Source organism: Oncorhynchus clarkii, chromosome 13 (genome assembly GCF_045791955.1).
Source record: "Oncorhynchus clarkii lewisi isolate Uvic-CL-2024 chromosome 13, UVic_Ocla_1.0, whole genome shotgun sequence".
Taxonomy (NCBI): Eukaryota; Metazoa; Chordata; class Actinopteri; order Salmoniformes; family Salmonidae; genus Oncorhynchus; species Oncorhynchus clarkii.
In genome coordinates this window covers 23043280-23058287 of record NC_092159.1, presented here as the reverse complement: position 1 = coordinate 23058287, position 15008 = coordinate 23043280, and the positions used below count along the sequence as shown (strand labels likewise).

At 43.9% G+C, this 15008-nt stretch overlaps 1 protein-coding gene across 4 annotated transcripts in view; it reads left to right on the top strand.

Annotated features, from left to right (window-relative positions):
* The window catches only part of LOC139424650 (SEC14-like protein 1), a 52990-nt gene that overhangs the window by 24863 nt on the left and 13119 nt on the right, over positions 1-15008 (top strand). For all 4 annotated transcript variants that reach the window (XM_071176691.1, XM_071176694.1, XM_071176693.1 and 1 more), the window contains exons 3-4: positions 13175-13324; positions 14146-14277. In XM_071176691.1, the coding sequence (XP_071032792.1) occupies positions 13175-13324; positions 14146-14277 (282 nt within the window). The remainder of the gene's footprint in view (positions 1-13174; positions 13325-14145; positions 14278-15008) is intronic.

Below are 15008 nucleotides of genomic sequence, written 5' to 3'. Positions count from 1 at the left end.
TCTGTTATTAATTTGTTTCTGTTTTTTTTTTTTTTTTTAATAACAAGAAGAACCAATAAGAATACCGTTAAAGTGCAGTATCGGTAAGAGTAGTAATACCATTAAAATCTTAACGATACCCATCCCTACACACGTCACACAGTTGACCGTTTGCGTATTCTGCTGCACCAACATGGTGCAGTCTATGTGACTCACTGCAGACATAGGGAGCCAGTGTGACGTTCATAGGAATATGATTGACCTACATATTCCCATACTGTGTGTGTACATATGTATTGTACAGTTGTGGCCAAAAGGTTTGAGGATGACACACACATTGATTTCCACAAAGTTTGATGCTTCAGTGTCTAGATATTTTTTTTCAGATTTTACTATGGAATACCGAAGTATAATTACAAGCATTTCATAAGGGGGGGCAAGGTAGCCTAGTGGTTAGAGCAGATTTGCAAGTTCAAATCCCTGAACTGACAAGGTACAAATCTGTCGTTCTGCCCCTGAACAGGCAGTTAACCCACTGTTCCTAGGCCGTCATTGGAAATAAGAATTTGTTCTTAACTGACTTGCCTCGTTAAAAAGGTAAATAAAAAAAAAGTTATAAAAAAGTGTCAGGCTTTTATTGTCAATTACATGAAGTTGATGCAAATAGTCAATATTTAGTGTTGACCCTTCTTTTTCAAGACCTCTGCAATCTGCCCTGGCATGCTGTCAATTAACTTCTGGGCCACATCCTGACTGATGGCAGCCCATTCTTGCATAATACATTTTTGGAGTTTTTTTTAGAATTTGTGGGTTTTTGTGTCCACCCACCTCTTGAGGATTGACCACAAGTTCTCAATGGGATTAATGTCTGGGGAGTTTCCTGGCCATGGACCCAAAATATCGATGTTTTGTTCCCCGAGCCACTTGGTTATCACTTTTGCCTTATGGCAAGGTGCTCCATCATGCTGCAAAAGGCATTGTTCGTCACCAAACTGTTCCTGGATGGTTGGGCGAAGTTGCTCTCGGAGGATGTGTTGGTACCATTCTTTATTCGTGACTGTGTTCTTAGGCAAAATTGTGAGTGAGCCCACTCCCTTGGCTGAGAAGCAACCCCACACATGAATGCTCTCAGGATGCTTTACTGTTGGCATGACACAGGACTGATGTTAGCGCTCACCTTGTCTTCTCCGTACAAGCTTTTTTCCAAATGCCCCAAACTTTTGGAAAGGGGCTTACCAGAGAAAATGACTTTACCCCAGTCTTCAGCAGTCTGTCCAATCCCTGTACCTTCTGCAGAATATCAGTCTGTCCCTGATGTTTTTCCTGGAGAGAAGTGGCTTCTTTGCTGCCTTTCTTGACACGAGGCTATCCTCCAAAAGTCTTCGCCTCACTGTGCGTGCAGATGCACTCACACCTGCCTACTGCCATTCCTGAGCAAGCTCTGTACTGGTGGTGCCCCAATCCCGCAGCTGAATCAACTTTAGGAGATGGTCCTGGCGCTTGCTGGACTTTCTTGGGCGCCCTGAAGCCGCCTTCACAACAATTGAATCGCTCTCCTTGAAGTTCTTGATTATCTGATAAATGGTTGATTTAGGTGCAATAGTTGCAGCAATATCCTTGCCTGTGAAGCCCTTTTTGCGCAAAGCAATGATGACGGCACGTGTTTCCTTGCAGATAACCATAGTTGACAGAAGAAGAACAATAATTCCAAGCACCACCCTCCTTTTGAAGCTTCCAGTCTTATTAGAACTCAATCAGCATGACAGAGTGATTTCCAGCCTTGTCCTCGTCAACACTCACACCTGTGTTAACGAGAGAATCACTGACATGATGTCAGCTGGTCCTTTTGTGGCAGGGCTGAAATGCAGTGGAATTGTGTTTTGGGGATTCAGTTCATTTGCATGGTAAAGAGGGGCTTTGCAATTAATTGCAATTAATCTGATCACTCTTCATAACATTTTGTATATGCAAATTGCCATCATACAAACTGAGCCAGCAGACTTTTGTGAAAATTAATATTTGTGTCATTCTCAAAACTTATGGCCATGACTGTATACCAGTATCTAGGCTAGGCTATATGTACAGTGTGTGAGTCCCTCCCCCATACTGTGTAAGTGAATACGCAGGAACACACTCCTTCTGTGCCGTTAATTCTCTCTGACGCAGTAAACCACATCACTCGCGCCCTGCTCCCCCCCCATTCTTCTCTGCAGATCCTCTCAAGCTCTGTCAGGTTGGAGGGGGAGCGTTGCTGCACATCTATTTTCAGGTCTCTTCAGAGATGTTTGACCGAGTTCAAGTCCGGGCTCTGGCTGGGCCACTCAAGGATATTCAGAGACTCCTATATTGTCTTGGCTGTGTGCTTAAGGTTGTTGTCCTGTTGGAAGGTGAACTTTCACCTCAGTCTGAGTTCCTGAGTGCTCTGGAGCAGGTTTTCATCAAGGATCTCTCAGTACTTTGTTCCGTTCATCTTTCCCTCGATCCTGACTAGTCTCCCAGTCCCTGCCGCTGAAAAACATCCCCACAGCATGATGCTGCCACCACCATGCTTCACTGTAGGGATGGTGCCAGACAGTTTCCTCCAGACTTGATGCTTGCCATTCAGACCAAAGAGTTATATCTTGGTTTCATCAGACCAGAGAATATGATTTCCAATTTGGTCTGATAATCTTTAGGTGGCTTTTGGCAAACTCCAAGCGGGCTTTCATGTGCCTTTTACTGAGGAGTGGCTTCCGTCTGGCCACTCTACCATAAAGTCCTTATTGGTGGAGTGCTGCGGAGATGGTTGTGCTTCTGGAAGGTTCTCCCATTTCCACAGAGGAGATCTGGAGCTCTGTAAGAGTGACCATCTGGTTCTTGGTCACCTCTCTGACCAAGGCCCTTCTCCCCCGATTGCTCAGTTTGGCCGGGCGGCCAGCTCTAGGAAGAGTCTTGGTGGTTCCTAACTTCTTCCATTTAAGAATGGAGGCCAATGTGTTCTTGTGGACCTTCAATGCTGCAGAAATCTTTTGGTACACTTCCCCAGATTTTTGCCTCAACACAATCCTGTCTCTGAGCTCTACGGGCAATTCCTTTGACCTCATGGCTTTGTTTTTGCTCTGACATGCACTGTCAACTGTGGGACATATATAGACAAGTGTGTACCACAGGTGGACTCCAATAGTTGTAGAAACATCTCAAGGATGATCAATGGAAACAGGATGCACCTGAGCTCAATTTCGAGTCTCATAGCAAATGATCTGAATACTTGTGTAAATAAGGTATTTCTGTTTTTATTTTTCATTTTAATACATTTGCAAAACATTCTGAACATCTTTTCACTTTCATTATGGGGGTAGATTGCTGAGGATGTTTTATTAAAATCAATTTTAGAATAAGGCTGTAACAACAAAGTGTATAAAAAGTCAAGGGGTCTGAATACTTTCCGAAGGCACTGTATATAGTCAAAGGGGTTAGGAAGACATTATTTCTCAAACTTCAATGTAGATGCCAGTGTTTCTGGTTTCCTGCCACAGTCAATGATGGTGCAGGTCAATGTGTCCATAGCCAGGCAATGAAGATTTGATACTTACAGTATTTCCCATTACAATCAATGAACCTGCAGCACTGCTCATTCAAGATGTGTTCCCTTTACAGTCACTGATATGATACTGTCTACTTATAAAAGTTGATGAAGATGGTAGTTTTAATATATTAGTTGATTAAGTAAGTTTCCCATTTCAGGAATTTCCAGTCAATAACATGCCATGTAGCCTAATACCAACAACCAGACTGGTATGTTTAATGCAGTAGTCAGCATCAGGAAATGCTGTGCGGGTAGACAAAATGTAGGCTATGAAACAACTATCAATTGGGACCGCCTCATTCTGCCCTGACACCTCTTTTTCTAGTAGCCCAACTCCTCCGTTGGTTAAATATAAGGACTACTTTATGTTGCAGAGGTAGAACCATTTGTAGCATTACGGGGCAACACATTAGCTTTGTGTATGTCACGTTGGCAGTGGCCTCTCTAAATGCCAGCCTGGTCGTGGCACAGAGAGTGTGTACTTTTAGCTCAGCATTTCCTGTTTTGATGGCAAGAGTGTTTGACAGATGGGCTTCCTCTGCTCTCCTCGGTCCTCTCACTCACTCACACACACCATCTCATGCCGACTGCATTCCCAGAAAGGGGGCCCATGCCCACTATACCGTCCTTGGCAGAGCCAAGGATTCTGCCCTGACAATACCCTCTGTGTTGATGAGAGCTGTAGAGTGGGTGGTGGTGGGTACTAAGTAGCTGCCCTATACAGAGCTTAGGCTAGCTATGGAGCTATTCAAATAGTTCTAATAGTTTTCACCCCTACACACCTCCCCACGGAAACACAATCTTCTTGAGTGTGCTGTACAGTCCTGATGCTTGTTGCACCATACTGAATACTGCAGTTAAACTCTGTAGCTACTTAGCATTGTGATTATGAGTGTGGGATACAACCAGGATATTAACAAGTGAAGTAGCCTTTTCACCTGAATGTCCAAAACAATAGGAACACCCCCTTTTGCCCTCAGAACAGCCTCAATTCGTCAGGGCATGCTCAAATCAAATCAAAACAACAAGGTGTCGAAAGCGTTCCACTGGGATGTTGGCCCATGTTGACCCCAATGCTTCCCACTGTTGACCCCAATGCTTCCCACTGTTGTCCCCAATGCTTCCCACTGTTGTCCCCAATGCTTCCCACTGTTGTCCCCAATGCTTCCCACTGTTGTCCCCAATGCTTCCCACCGTTGTCAAGTTGGCTGGATGTCTATTTGGTGGTGGACCATTCTTGATACACACATACAGGAAGCTGTTGAGTGTGGGAAAACCCAGCACCGTTGCAGTTCTTGACACACTCAAACCGGTGCAACTACCACCATACCCCGTTCAAAGGCACTTACATTTTTTCATACTCATTCACCCTCAGAATGGCGCGCACACACAATCCATGTCTTAAGAATATATATATTTTTTTTAAAATCTTTCTTTTACGTGTCTCCTCCCCTTCATCTGCACTGATTTGAAGTGAATGTTGGTTTTCCTAATGATTTGTACTCTGTGTATAACATATAACAGGGAAGCCATTGCATCCTGATATGCCCCACTTTAAAAGCTGTATAACCTGTTAGCCTATGCTCTGTATTGAGCAGGAGTGACCGGACTCAGTGTATTACCCAAGGACTCCCAACGGCAGAGTTCCACCTACTCCAGGCCACATGAACTATTCCCCATTCAACACTCAGTCAATAGCTATTATCCTATTAAACAGGAGAGGTGAGGGACTGGGCAGGATAAGGAAACCGGTTTTGGTGAGCAGTGAAAATACTTTAAATGGAGGCCATGACACCTGGCAGGAGTTTGCCACTTAAAGGGGATGTAGGCTATTCTACACTGCCTACAGAAAGGACAAACCATAGAAATGTAATAGGAATACTCAAAGGGATCCTTAATGTCCCTAGGCTGTGTCTCAATAGCTTGTAATGGCTTCCTTCCTCATCTCCTTTCCTTGACCACTAAACCTAAAGGATGTGATGGTTTATGAAATCTATCCAGCCCTGTTCAGTACTCACAGAGGAACGGAGACGAGGAAAGGGAGTCACTCAGGAGTATTAAGACAAGTAAGATCAAGTAAAAAATAAATAATAATTAACTTATTTTTGTGAGACTTACCAAGTCGGCACTTGCACAAAACCAATATTTTCTTAGCATTTCGACCATTCAGAACAGTCTGGAACACAGCGGTCTCTCAAACTGCTCACTCGGTAGATTTTATCCCCGTCTCTCTCTCTCACCCAGTGCTCTGCTGTGACCTACTTTTGACTTTATGGCTTTTCTGGCTAAACTCTGAAAATTAAAAACCATGAGGATCCCCCACACACACACACATTACATTTGGTGCAGCCTGCACCAGGCAGTCGTGTGTGTGTGAGATCTTCATCTCTCTTGAATAGATGTGGAACTATGTGCCATATTTCAGCCTAAATGCCAGTGGGAGAGGTGCCCAAAGTATTGCCAGTTGGACTACATAGCAGCAGCACAGGACCCAGCCACAGGCGTTACATACACTCTGGGGTCAAGTGGTTATTTTACCATCTCACACACACACACATCATCCTCTCTGCCAGCTAGGTCAGTAGACATGACCCAGTCAGTCTCATCAATAGCCACTACGCCCATGCCACCCTGTACCATCCACCTGGCTGCAGCCTGCATGTGACACTCTGACACATGCCGCCACCCTACAGTCCTGCTTAAGAACAAATTGAACTGTCATGGAACCCTGGGCCATGTTCAATAGTGGTGCACTATATAGGGAATAGGGTACCGTTTCAAACACACTCAATGCGTCCATTGATCACTGCCATCATAATCAGCAACACAGCAAGCCCCTGGCATCCTGGCATTGGCAGTGCAGTACTTTCCAGAATAGTGCCGCAAGCTAGCACAATAATGCTCCTTTTGTTCCTCTGTTTACAAAGTGTGTGTGTGTGTGGGCCTTGCCCTGAATTCAATCCACTTTGTGCTGAAAAAGAGAAGAGAAATGGAATAATGGCTATAGGGAAAGTTAAAAAAGGAGGGGGTTCTAATTTCAAATATTACTATGGCGTGTCACCTGAAGACTTGTGTAGGTCTGTTGGACCAAAGAGCTCCGTATGTAACCGAACTCTCCAAATACCTCAATCTCTTTTGTACAAATAGCTTCATTCTAAGGTAATCGTCTGTCTCTTTTTCAAACAAGATAATAGTTTCGTCAACAGCAAAAATAACGTTCCGGCCCTATCACGAACATCTAAATGCCTTTGTTTTTTCCTTTTGTTTTGATGTTGCGCGGCAACCAAGCCCTCATCAAATGTTTTAACCTCAAAAGCGGCCCCTCACCAAAATGTCCTCCTTGTCGCCGTTAAACTGCTGTTAGAAATATAGGGACTGACGTCTTGTTGGCTCTTGGCTCTTGTTGTTACACAGCAATGCTGATGCAGTCCGGAGACGAGACGACATTCGCACCTAACTAGGAAGTCCACTGGAGTCCATTTCAATTGCGTTTGAGATGATGTCCCTTGCAACTGTGACCGTTTCTTTCTGTAACACCGGCACTGTGGTATCGTCACTGTAAACAGTGTGCTGATATAAGCCGTGGGTCCCGACATTACTGTGTATTGATTTAACCATTAGGCTACGTCAGCACTGTGCAATTGCATCAATATTCCCTCCGTGTGTATGTGTGTGTGTTTTAGGGAGAGTGTAGGACTAGATATCTGTGATCTGCGTTGGCCATTTTTTTTAAAGCTCTTAATCAGATCCTGTCATCTGATCTAGAGTCAGTTCTCAGTGTCGGCTAGATCTCTGCTGATTGCCAGGCAGGGTGAAGAACGGATCTCAGAGCAAACCTTAGCTTAATTAGAGCTGATGTAATTGTTGTGACGTGAGGATGATATGTATGTGTGTGTGCCGTGCAGACGGGCTGCTCCGCCCCAAGCAACAGGAGTCTCTACTCTACCCCACTTCTTTCACACACACACAGTGGGCATACATAGCAGAAACAGGTCTCATAAACACACTGAGGTCCAGTGGTCATTGACCATCGCAGGGCAAGTCAATTTCCTTGACCAACACACACACATTCTCTCACACACACACACAAACATTATTACCGCTAGCGACGAACGTTGCGGCAACACTGAGGCAGTCACACGCCCACACATCAGCTCCAGCAGTCTGACCTTGGCCAGTGTCCTTCCATTTCTAAAGACCAGCCTCTTTCAAAGCCACACTCACACACCATCTAGTCTCCTCTAGTCTGGAAATATTCTTGAATAATATCCTGTGGTTCCTTTTCCACCCGACTAATTTATTCCCACTGTTTTCACTTCCTTGCTTTCCATTCCAACGTGTCCTCTGTTCCCCTTCCTGAAAACACTAAGAAATAGTTCCTCTTCCAGTCTTCCATGCCTAGAGTCTTACTATCCTTTCCTAAAGGAAGAAGGCCTTTCTATTTCCTGGAAAGGATTAGGTATTGTGTATTGTTTTGATATTTCCCCCATGCATGTCTGGAAAGTGATCCTATAAACGTCCCAGCTAAATTCCTGGGAATGTTACTCACACACTTGGCCTGCCTATCCTTTAGTGTATCCTGTAGCTATGGAGACCTGAGCTGACACACACACACACACACACACACACACACATATGCTTCTGTGCTTATTTGTACACCCCCATATAGCCAATTTAGTCAAATATTTTCTCCTTTCCTTTTTGTTGTTGTTGACAGCTAGCCTAATCTGCTCCAGGGAAGGGTTGCGCTGGAGGCAATCAAATCAATATTTTTCCCGTGCTGTGTTGGAGCTCCATCAGTTGGATCTGTTTGGATTAACTGCTGCATTTGACTGCCTGTAGCTCTGTTTGTATCAATCAGTCAGTTCAGTTATAGAACCCATTGGGAAAGGGGGATACCTAGTCAGTTGTCGAACTGAAATGTGTCTTCCGCATTTAACCCAGCCCCTCTGAATCAGAGATGTGCGGTGGGAGGGGGGGGGGGGTTGCCGTAATCGACATCCACAGCTCCCGTGTGGGTTAACTGCCTTGCCTGGACAGAACGACAGTTTTTTTTTTTTACCTTGTGAGCTTAGGGATTCGATCCAGCAACCTTCCGGTTACTGACCCAACGCTCTAACCACTAGAATCATGTGACAATGGGGCGGTGGCTCGCGTGACTGACTAGGCCTTTGTCCCAATTACTGTTTAATCTTTTTAACATTCTTAAATATTTCCACCTTCCTTGCCGTCACAATACACAACCTCTGCTAGAAGTCAAAGCAACATGTGGGGAAACCATCCAGCCATTTCACCGATAAGCATTAATGATGGATATGAAACAAGGAAGGAGACCATGTCAGAGTATTGGAACATGTCCTCGTCTTCCTCTTGTCACCTGTCAACGCCGAGCGTGACACACTTCTTACGTGACTTTAAGACACCCTTATCTTGAATTGACTTTTTAATAGCACCATGATGCTTTGTCAATATTAGACAGCCTAAGGCCTAAATATTGACCCAGTCGCCCTTGCGAGTTTTGGATGTTTGAGCATGTGCTCAGCTGTGACAAAACATCGAGTCATGCTTGCAAATGTGGTATTTGACTTTCGGTGATGTCACTCGGGCCTTTTGATATGTAATAAGTAGGTCATTTCCTGTTTGGAAGAGGCATCCCGGATTGATTTGACCTGTATCTCGAGCATCATGTGACACCTTCAACAAACTAGTACATTGTCTTTGGGTTACCGCTAAAAACCACTACAAGGTACACTCTGCAACATGTTTAGAAGGCACTTGGTGGGTTATGTAATTTCTAGTTACCCATCGTTGTTTTTCCCTCACTGATCTGAAAGTCAGCTCTTCCCCCTGAGTCAGAACACTGAGTACTGGCTTGAGTGGTGTGACTTGTGTGTCTCTGTTTTAAATAGTCACTATCGTGGCCTTTACAATTCCTGTTTTGCTTCCCTATTCATTGTGGAGTTTGTTTTCCTTTGTCATGTGACCTTTGTTTAACATTGGGGGTATGTTGACTCTTATATACATCTAACCTCCAAAATAAATCAAACACTTTTGAGTGAATGAGGGATACAAAGTAGGCTTATAATTAAAGTACTTGGTTCCACACAGGTGTGGTTCCTGAGTTAATTAAGCAATTAACATCCTATCATGATTAGTGTCATGTATAAAATGCTGGGCAGGCCATTACTATGGCAAGCAGGGCTATGCCCCCATCCACAGAATTTGAGCATGAAAACGATTGTAAAACGTATGCCATAGCCCTCTGTCACCAGATCTCAACCCAATTGAACACCAGATTCTGTAGTGGTGCCTGAGACAGGGTTTTCCATCAACAAAACACCAAATGATGGAATTTCTCGTGGAAGAATGGTGTCGAATCCCTCCAATAGATTTCCAGACACTTGTAGAATCGATGCCAAGGTGCATTGAAGCTGTTCTGACTCGTGGTGCCCCCTCTATTAAGACACTATGTTGGGGTTTCCTTTATTTTGGCAGTTACATGTCTTTGGCCTTGTTTTTGGTCTGAAACGCCATGTTTGACATAAGGGTAAATCCATTTGGTTTCAATCACTTTTTGACTGCATCCCTTTTAATTAAAACAACTTTCCATGTGTGTTTGCCCATGGAAGAAGTGGTCATAAAATGACTTTTTGGACCTTAATGCCAACACATTTTGGAGATGAACTTTTTTTGCATTTCATATCGAGACAGCCACAAAAAAAAAAAATGTTGAGTTAGATATATTTTAAAAGCTAACAGTGATATCAAACTATTTTATTATTTCATGAAATAGATGTATGGAAATATGACATTTTAAACCTTTTCAACTGATTTGTGTAATATTTGCAAATTATATTATTTTGTAGCTTAGACCCCATTTCACATCATCTGAGTTTTTTTTTGTGTTGTGCCTGCCATCGGTTGAGACAACATGCTCTTGAATACAGGGGTGGGCGTAATGAATCATAGGTCCATTTTATGAATTCTATCTCTTCAGACCACTGCAATTTAGCCACAGAAATGCCCATCATTCCACCCACTGTCAAATGTCAACTTAAATGGTCATGACTGTTCTATTATCTATATTTCTATGATTTTCAATAGGTTTGCTATGGAAGATTAACAGTATAATTTAAATGACCAGATATTCCCATTCAAGTCAACGTCCTCTGATGTGTGGACCTCCAACCATCTTTTTGTTACCATTTTGAAAGTAGAAATGTCAATTTTTGTTCCCTTTTTAGTACATTTATCAACACCCATAACGGGCGCAACACAAAAAACCTTGGATGCAAAATAGTGTTTAACCTGGAACATATGCCAATATGTAAGAAACATGTGTTTTTTTCTCTCTCCAGAAATGATCAAATAGGTTGACAACCCTGTTTTGTGAGCTTTTAAATATCAATCTCAACTGTTTATCTTTCCCAGTGATGAAGACATGGATGTCTCATGGTATGGTGGGGTATGCAAAATGCCTCAAATTTGATCACCTTTATCTCTTGGCATTCAGATCCATCACGTCACTTTCTGAGCACTTCTACAATGGGCAAATATTTACGGGGTGTTTTGTTCAAATCAAAAGAGGAGCTGCCAAAGTGATTTGAATTGAAATGGATTTACCAAGAAATGTTTGCTTTGTTTATGCAGTCTGTGGTGTGAATTGTTGTTATTGGGCATGATGATTGACTTTGTTATATAAATAAAACAGTCTGTTTTGTGTTGAGGTATTTTGTTGGGTGTGAAGAATTCTGTTTGTTGTGTTTGGCCTGCCCCTTCATGTGATGTTTAGCGCCTTTGAGAGCATTTTGTTGATGTTGATGCAGTAGTCTGTTTGGATGGGCGAACACCAAACACCGTGTTTACTCCTGCCATAGTGCTGACTGTACGCCTCTGAGAGCCTCTGTTCTAGACCAGAGAGAAAAACAGAACTCAGCATGATTATAGTGGGCCCAGCTCAATGTCTGTGTCTCAAATGGCACCCTATTGCCTATATAGCGCACTATTTTAGCACTTTAGGGAATATATTGCCATTGGGGACGCAGGCAAACAGCCCTGGCCGTTTTATTAGGCAGTCTGGTACCATGCTGACTGGAGCTACAAAGAATGGGGGGTGCAGGTATTGCCAATTTCCAAAGCCCCTACTTAGCCTGGTTTGCTCATGGCCTCACACCCCGGCCTGAATACCGGTCCCATTTTTAGCAGGGTAAGCTCTAGCCCTTTACAGTTATATGACAAGGCCCATGTCTAGGCTTCAGGGGTGTTTCTCAACCTCCAGTCTGTGGCCCCAAAAAGGAAAAGCCATAGCTTGCGAGTCCCTGGTATGAAAATTTCAAAACACTGGTTTTAGAGGACCTGAGCTGAACCCAAAGCCTTTTCAGAGGACGGGGACATCTTGCTCCAGTAGAACTGATGATCTAGCTGTGAACACAGCCAACCTCGCTCTCTTACTTAGCTTTTGGTGAGTGCTTTTACATGTATGTTTCCAGTCTGAGCCATCTTGACTAAGTGGTTGATTTGTGCCCGGTGGTGGCCTCACATTGCCCGAACGACCACTTCCCTCATTTTTCTCTCTCCTTCCTCTCTTCTCTCGGTCGCTCGCTCTCTCCAGACTGCAGAATCCAACTGGGCCAGGATAAGAATCTGCCCATTCAGCACAAAATGAAATAAAATAATGGCGTCTAGAGCGGCCAAGAAGAAGTAGACCAAATTAGTTCCTTTATTACAACACAGGGCAAAGACTTGGCCTAGAATTAGCAAAGACGCTGTCATCGTGTACAAGTCCCTAGACTGTTCTGAGCGCGGTGTCACTTAGCTGGAGCATCACCTTGTCTCCCACACCTCTCCAAACTGATCAGGGACCTGTCGATACATGTCTTCTCATGTCCCCTGGCTGCTTACATAACCCTGCCAATCAGGTCCAGGATCAGTAATAAAACATTATGAAAGCAATGCCAGGTTCATTGTGGGCCAAGGACCTTACGTTGTGTAACAGCTGCCTTCAGCAGCACAATACATCGAGGGCTGTGTCTGAAATGATACCCTAATCCCTACATCGTGCACTACTTTTGACTAGGGTGCCATTTTGGTCGCAACCTAGGTGGTGTTGTGGTTTATGAGCAGAATTCTACTGATATATATTGTGCCTTTGGGGTGCCTTTTTACTAGGCTGTTCTTATTACTGGGCTTGTTATTACTAGGCCTATTATTTTGCATCCCAAGATAATGAAACGATGCATTGTGTATTGCTGGCGCGTGTGCCAGCTGCTGGGACAATTGGGTACGAGTCGACGTTAGTGAGGGGATGTGTGGGTCGCGGCGTTGAGTAGACCTGAATGGTGTTTTGTCTCTCTCTGTCCTAACCTCTCGTCCACCTTTATCACTTTCTTTCTCTTGCTCACTTTTTTTGAGATATGAAAACAGCTGACAATGTTGATTTTGGGAACTAGGCTACTTCATTAAATGTCACCGTTGGAGATACAGTGGCTAGAATATCTTGTCTGATACGTCTCACTCTCTCTCTCTCTCAATTCAATCAACTTTATTAACATGGACGGTAAAGGAGTTTGCGTTGCCAAAACACACGAGTCCCACACTTAAAACCCCTTTCTCTTTCCGTCTCTCTCGCAGGCCTACGAGAGGCGATTCCCCACGTGTCACCTGATTCCCATGTTTGTGGACAGCGAGGTGTTGGAGGAAACTGAGAGCGAGGACGGATCCGTACACAATGTCCAGCGCCGCTGCAAACTGGACGTGGACGCCCCTCGTCTCCTCAAGCGGGTACGGCTAACCTGTCGCTAACTTCCCTCTTGAGTCTGGTCGGTCAACCAATCAAATGTATTTACAAAGCATTGTCAGTTGACGTGAGTCTTGTACTTTTTAAAGTCCTTTTGTACATCAGGGGTTGTCACAAAGTGCTTTACAGTAACACAGCCTAGACCCCAAAGGCCAAGCAAAAGCAGAAGCCGTTTGAGTAATGTTTTAAGTTTCCGCTCAATGTTTCCAGATTTCTATGAAATATGACCTAGAATTACTTAAAATGAGTGAAATAGTTTTCATTCCAATTTTTTTAAATTTGATTAAATATGTTTAAAAAGTATATTTTCTGTGTTGGAATGGTGTTGGCTTACCCCAACCACAGAGTGGTGTTGACGTATACCGGTCATTCAAAATATTGATGTGAGTAGATCGCTGATTGGCCAGCTCATCCTCCTCAGGAAGATGACATGTTCTATGAGGAAATAGCAAGCATTTTTTAAACGGCCTATTTGAGATACAAGTTTGATATTTGAGCGTTTTTCTCCAATTTATGCTTTGGCCACGAATTCGAGTATAGGACGAGTCGGCAACATTATTTGGATAGGAGTTAACAGAATATTCATTTTAAGTGAGATTTTCAGGGGACAGTTTAAATGAAGTAGCATTTGAAACATCCTTAGCTTGTATTCTAAGCGAAGCTGAAATGACGGGGGAAAACCAAATCAAAAGACCTAAACACCCAAATCAGGCATCGGCCATTTTGTAATCGGTGTATCCGTTTTTCCTTTTTGACCATTTTAGTTTTGCTGCAACTGGTTTCATGAGTGTCCTTTTGTGTGCAGATTGCGGGGGTGGACTATGTGTACTTCAGCCAGGAGAACACTCTGAACAAGAGAGAGAGGACGCTCCACATCGAGTCCCACAACGAGACCTTCTCCAACAGAGTCATCATCCACGAACTCTGCAGTTACTCGGTGTGTTACACACACACACACACACACACACTCGCGCATACACACACACTTGCCATACACACACACATTAAATTGTAGCTTTGGTTAGAATGGTTACATAAGCTACCTGTCCATTCGCTAACACACATTCAAGCCTTGGCTTTAATTTGTCAAACGTGCGCACACACACACACACACTCAATCACACACACACACAAAGCCCTGTTAAACCACTTTGAAGCCAGCTGTCGACAGCACACCTATACATTCACAATTTCTCTTCAAATGGACGGATCAAGTGGCGTTCTAACCAGCTCCTGATATGTAGCTATAGTACACACACATCACTTCAGTCTTAGTTTTATATCACCTTATCTCACACGACACTTACACACAGCCCTGTAAAAGCAAGTTGTCGACAGCACACTTATGTCTGAACCCCTTCCCTCCAATGCACTCACAATGCTTCTCTCCAAATAGACAGAGAAAGCTGTGTTCCAACCAGCCTCTCATATGATGCTTCCTTCCCACTGAATAATTCAGACCTCCCATTGTTACTGGCAGCACTCCGCCTCAACACACTCACACACTGTTCTGGAGTCAGTTCTTTCACACCTCCCAGGCCTACTGCGGTGTGTTGCGCCACTCTCTCCTCTGACCTCAGTGCTACTCTCACCAGGCTCCCGTGGTGAATGAATGCGCTCTGAGTTAATGAGGTCAAGCACATTGCATTAGCGTCTAACGAGGCTAGC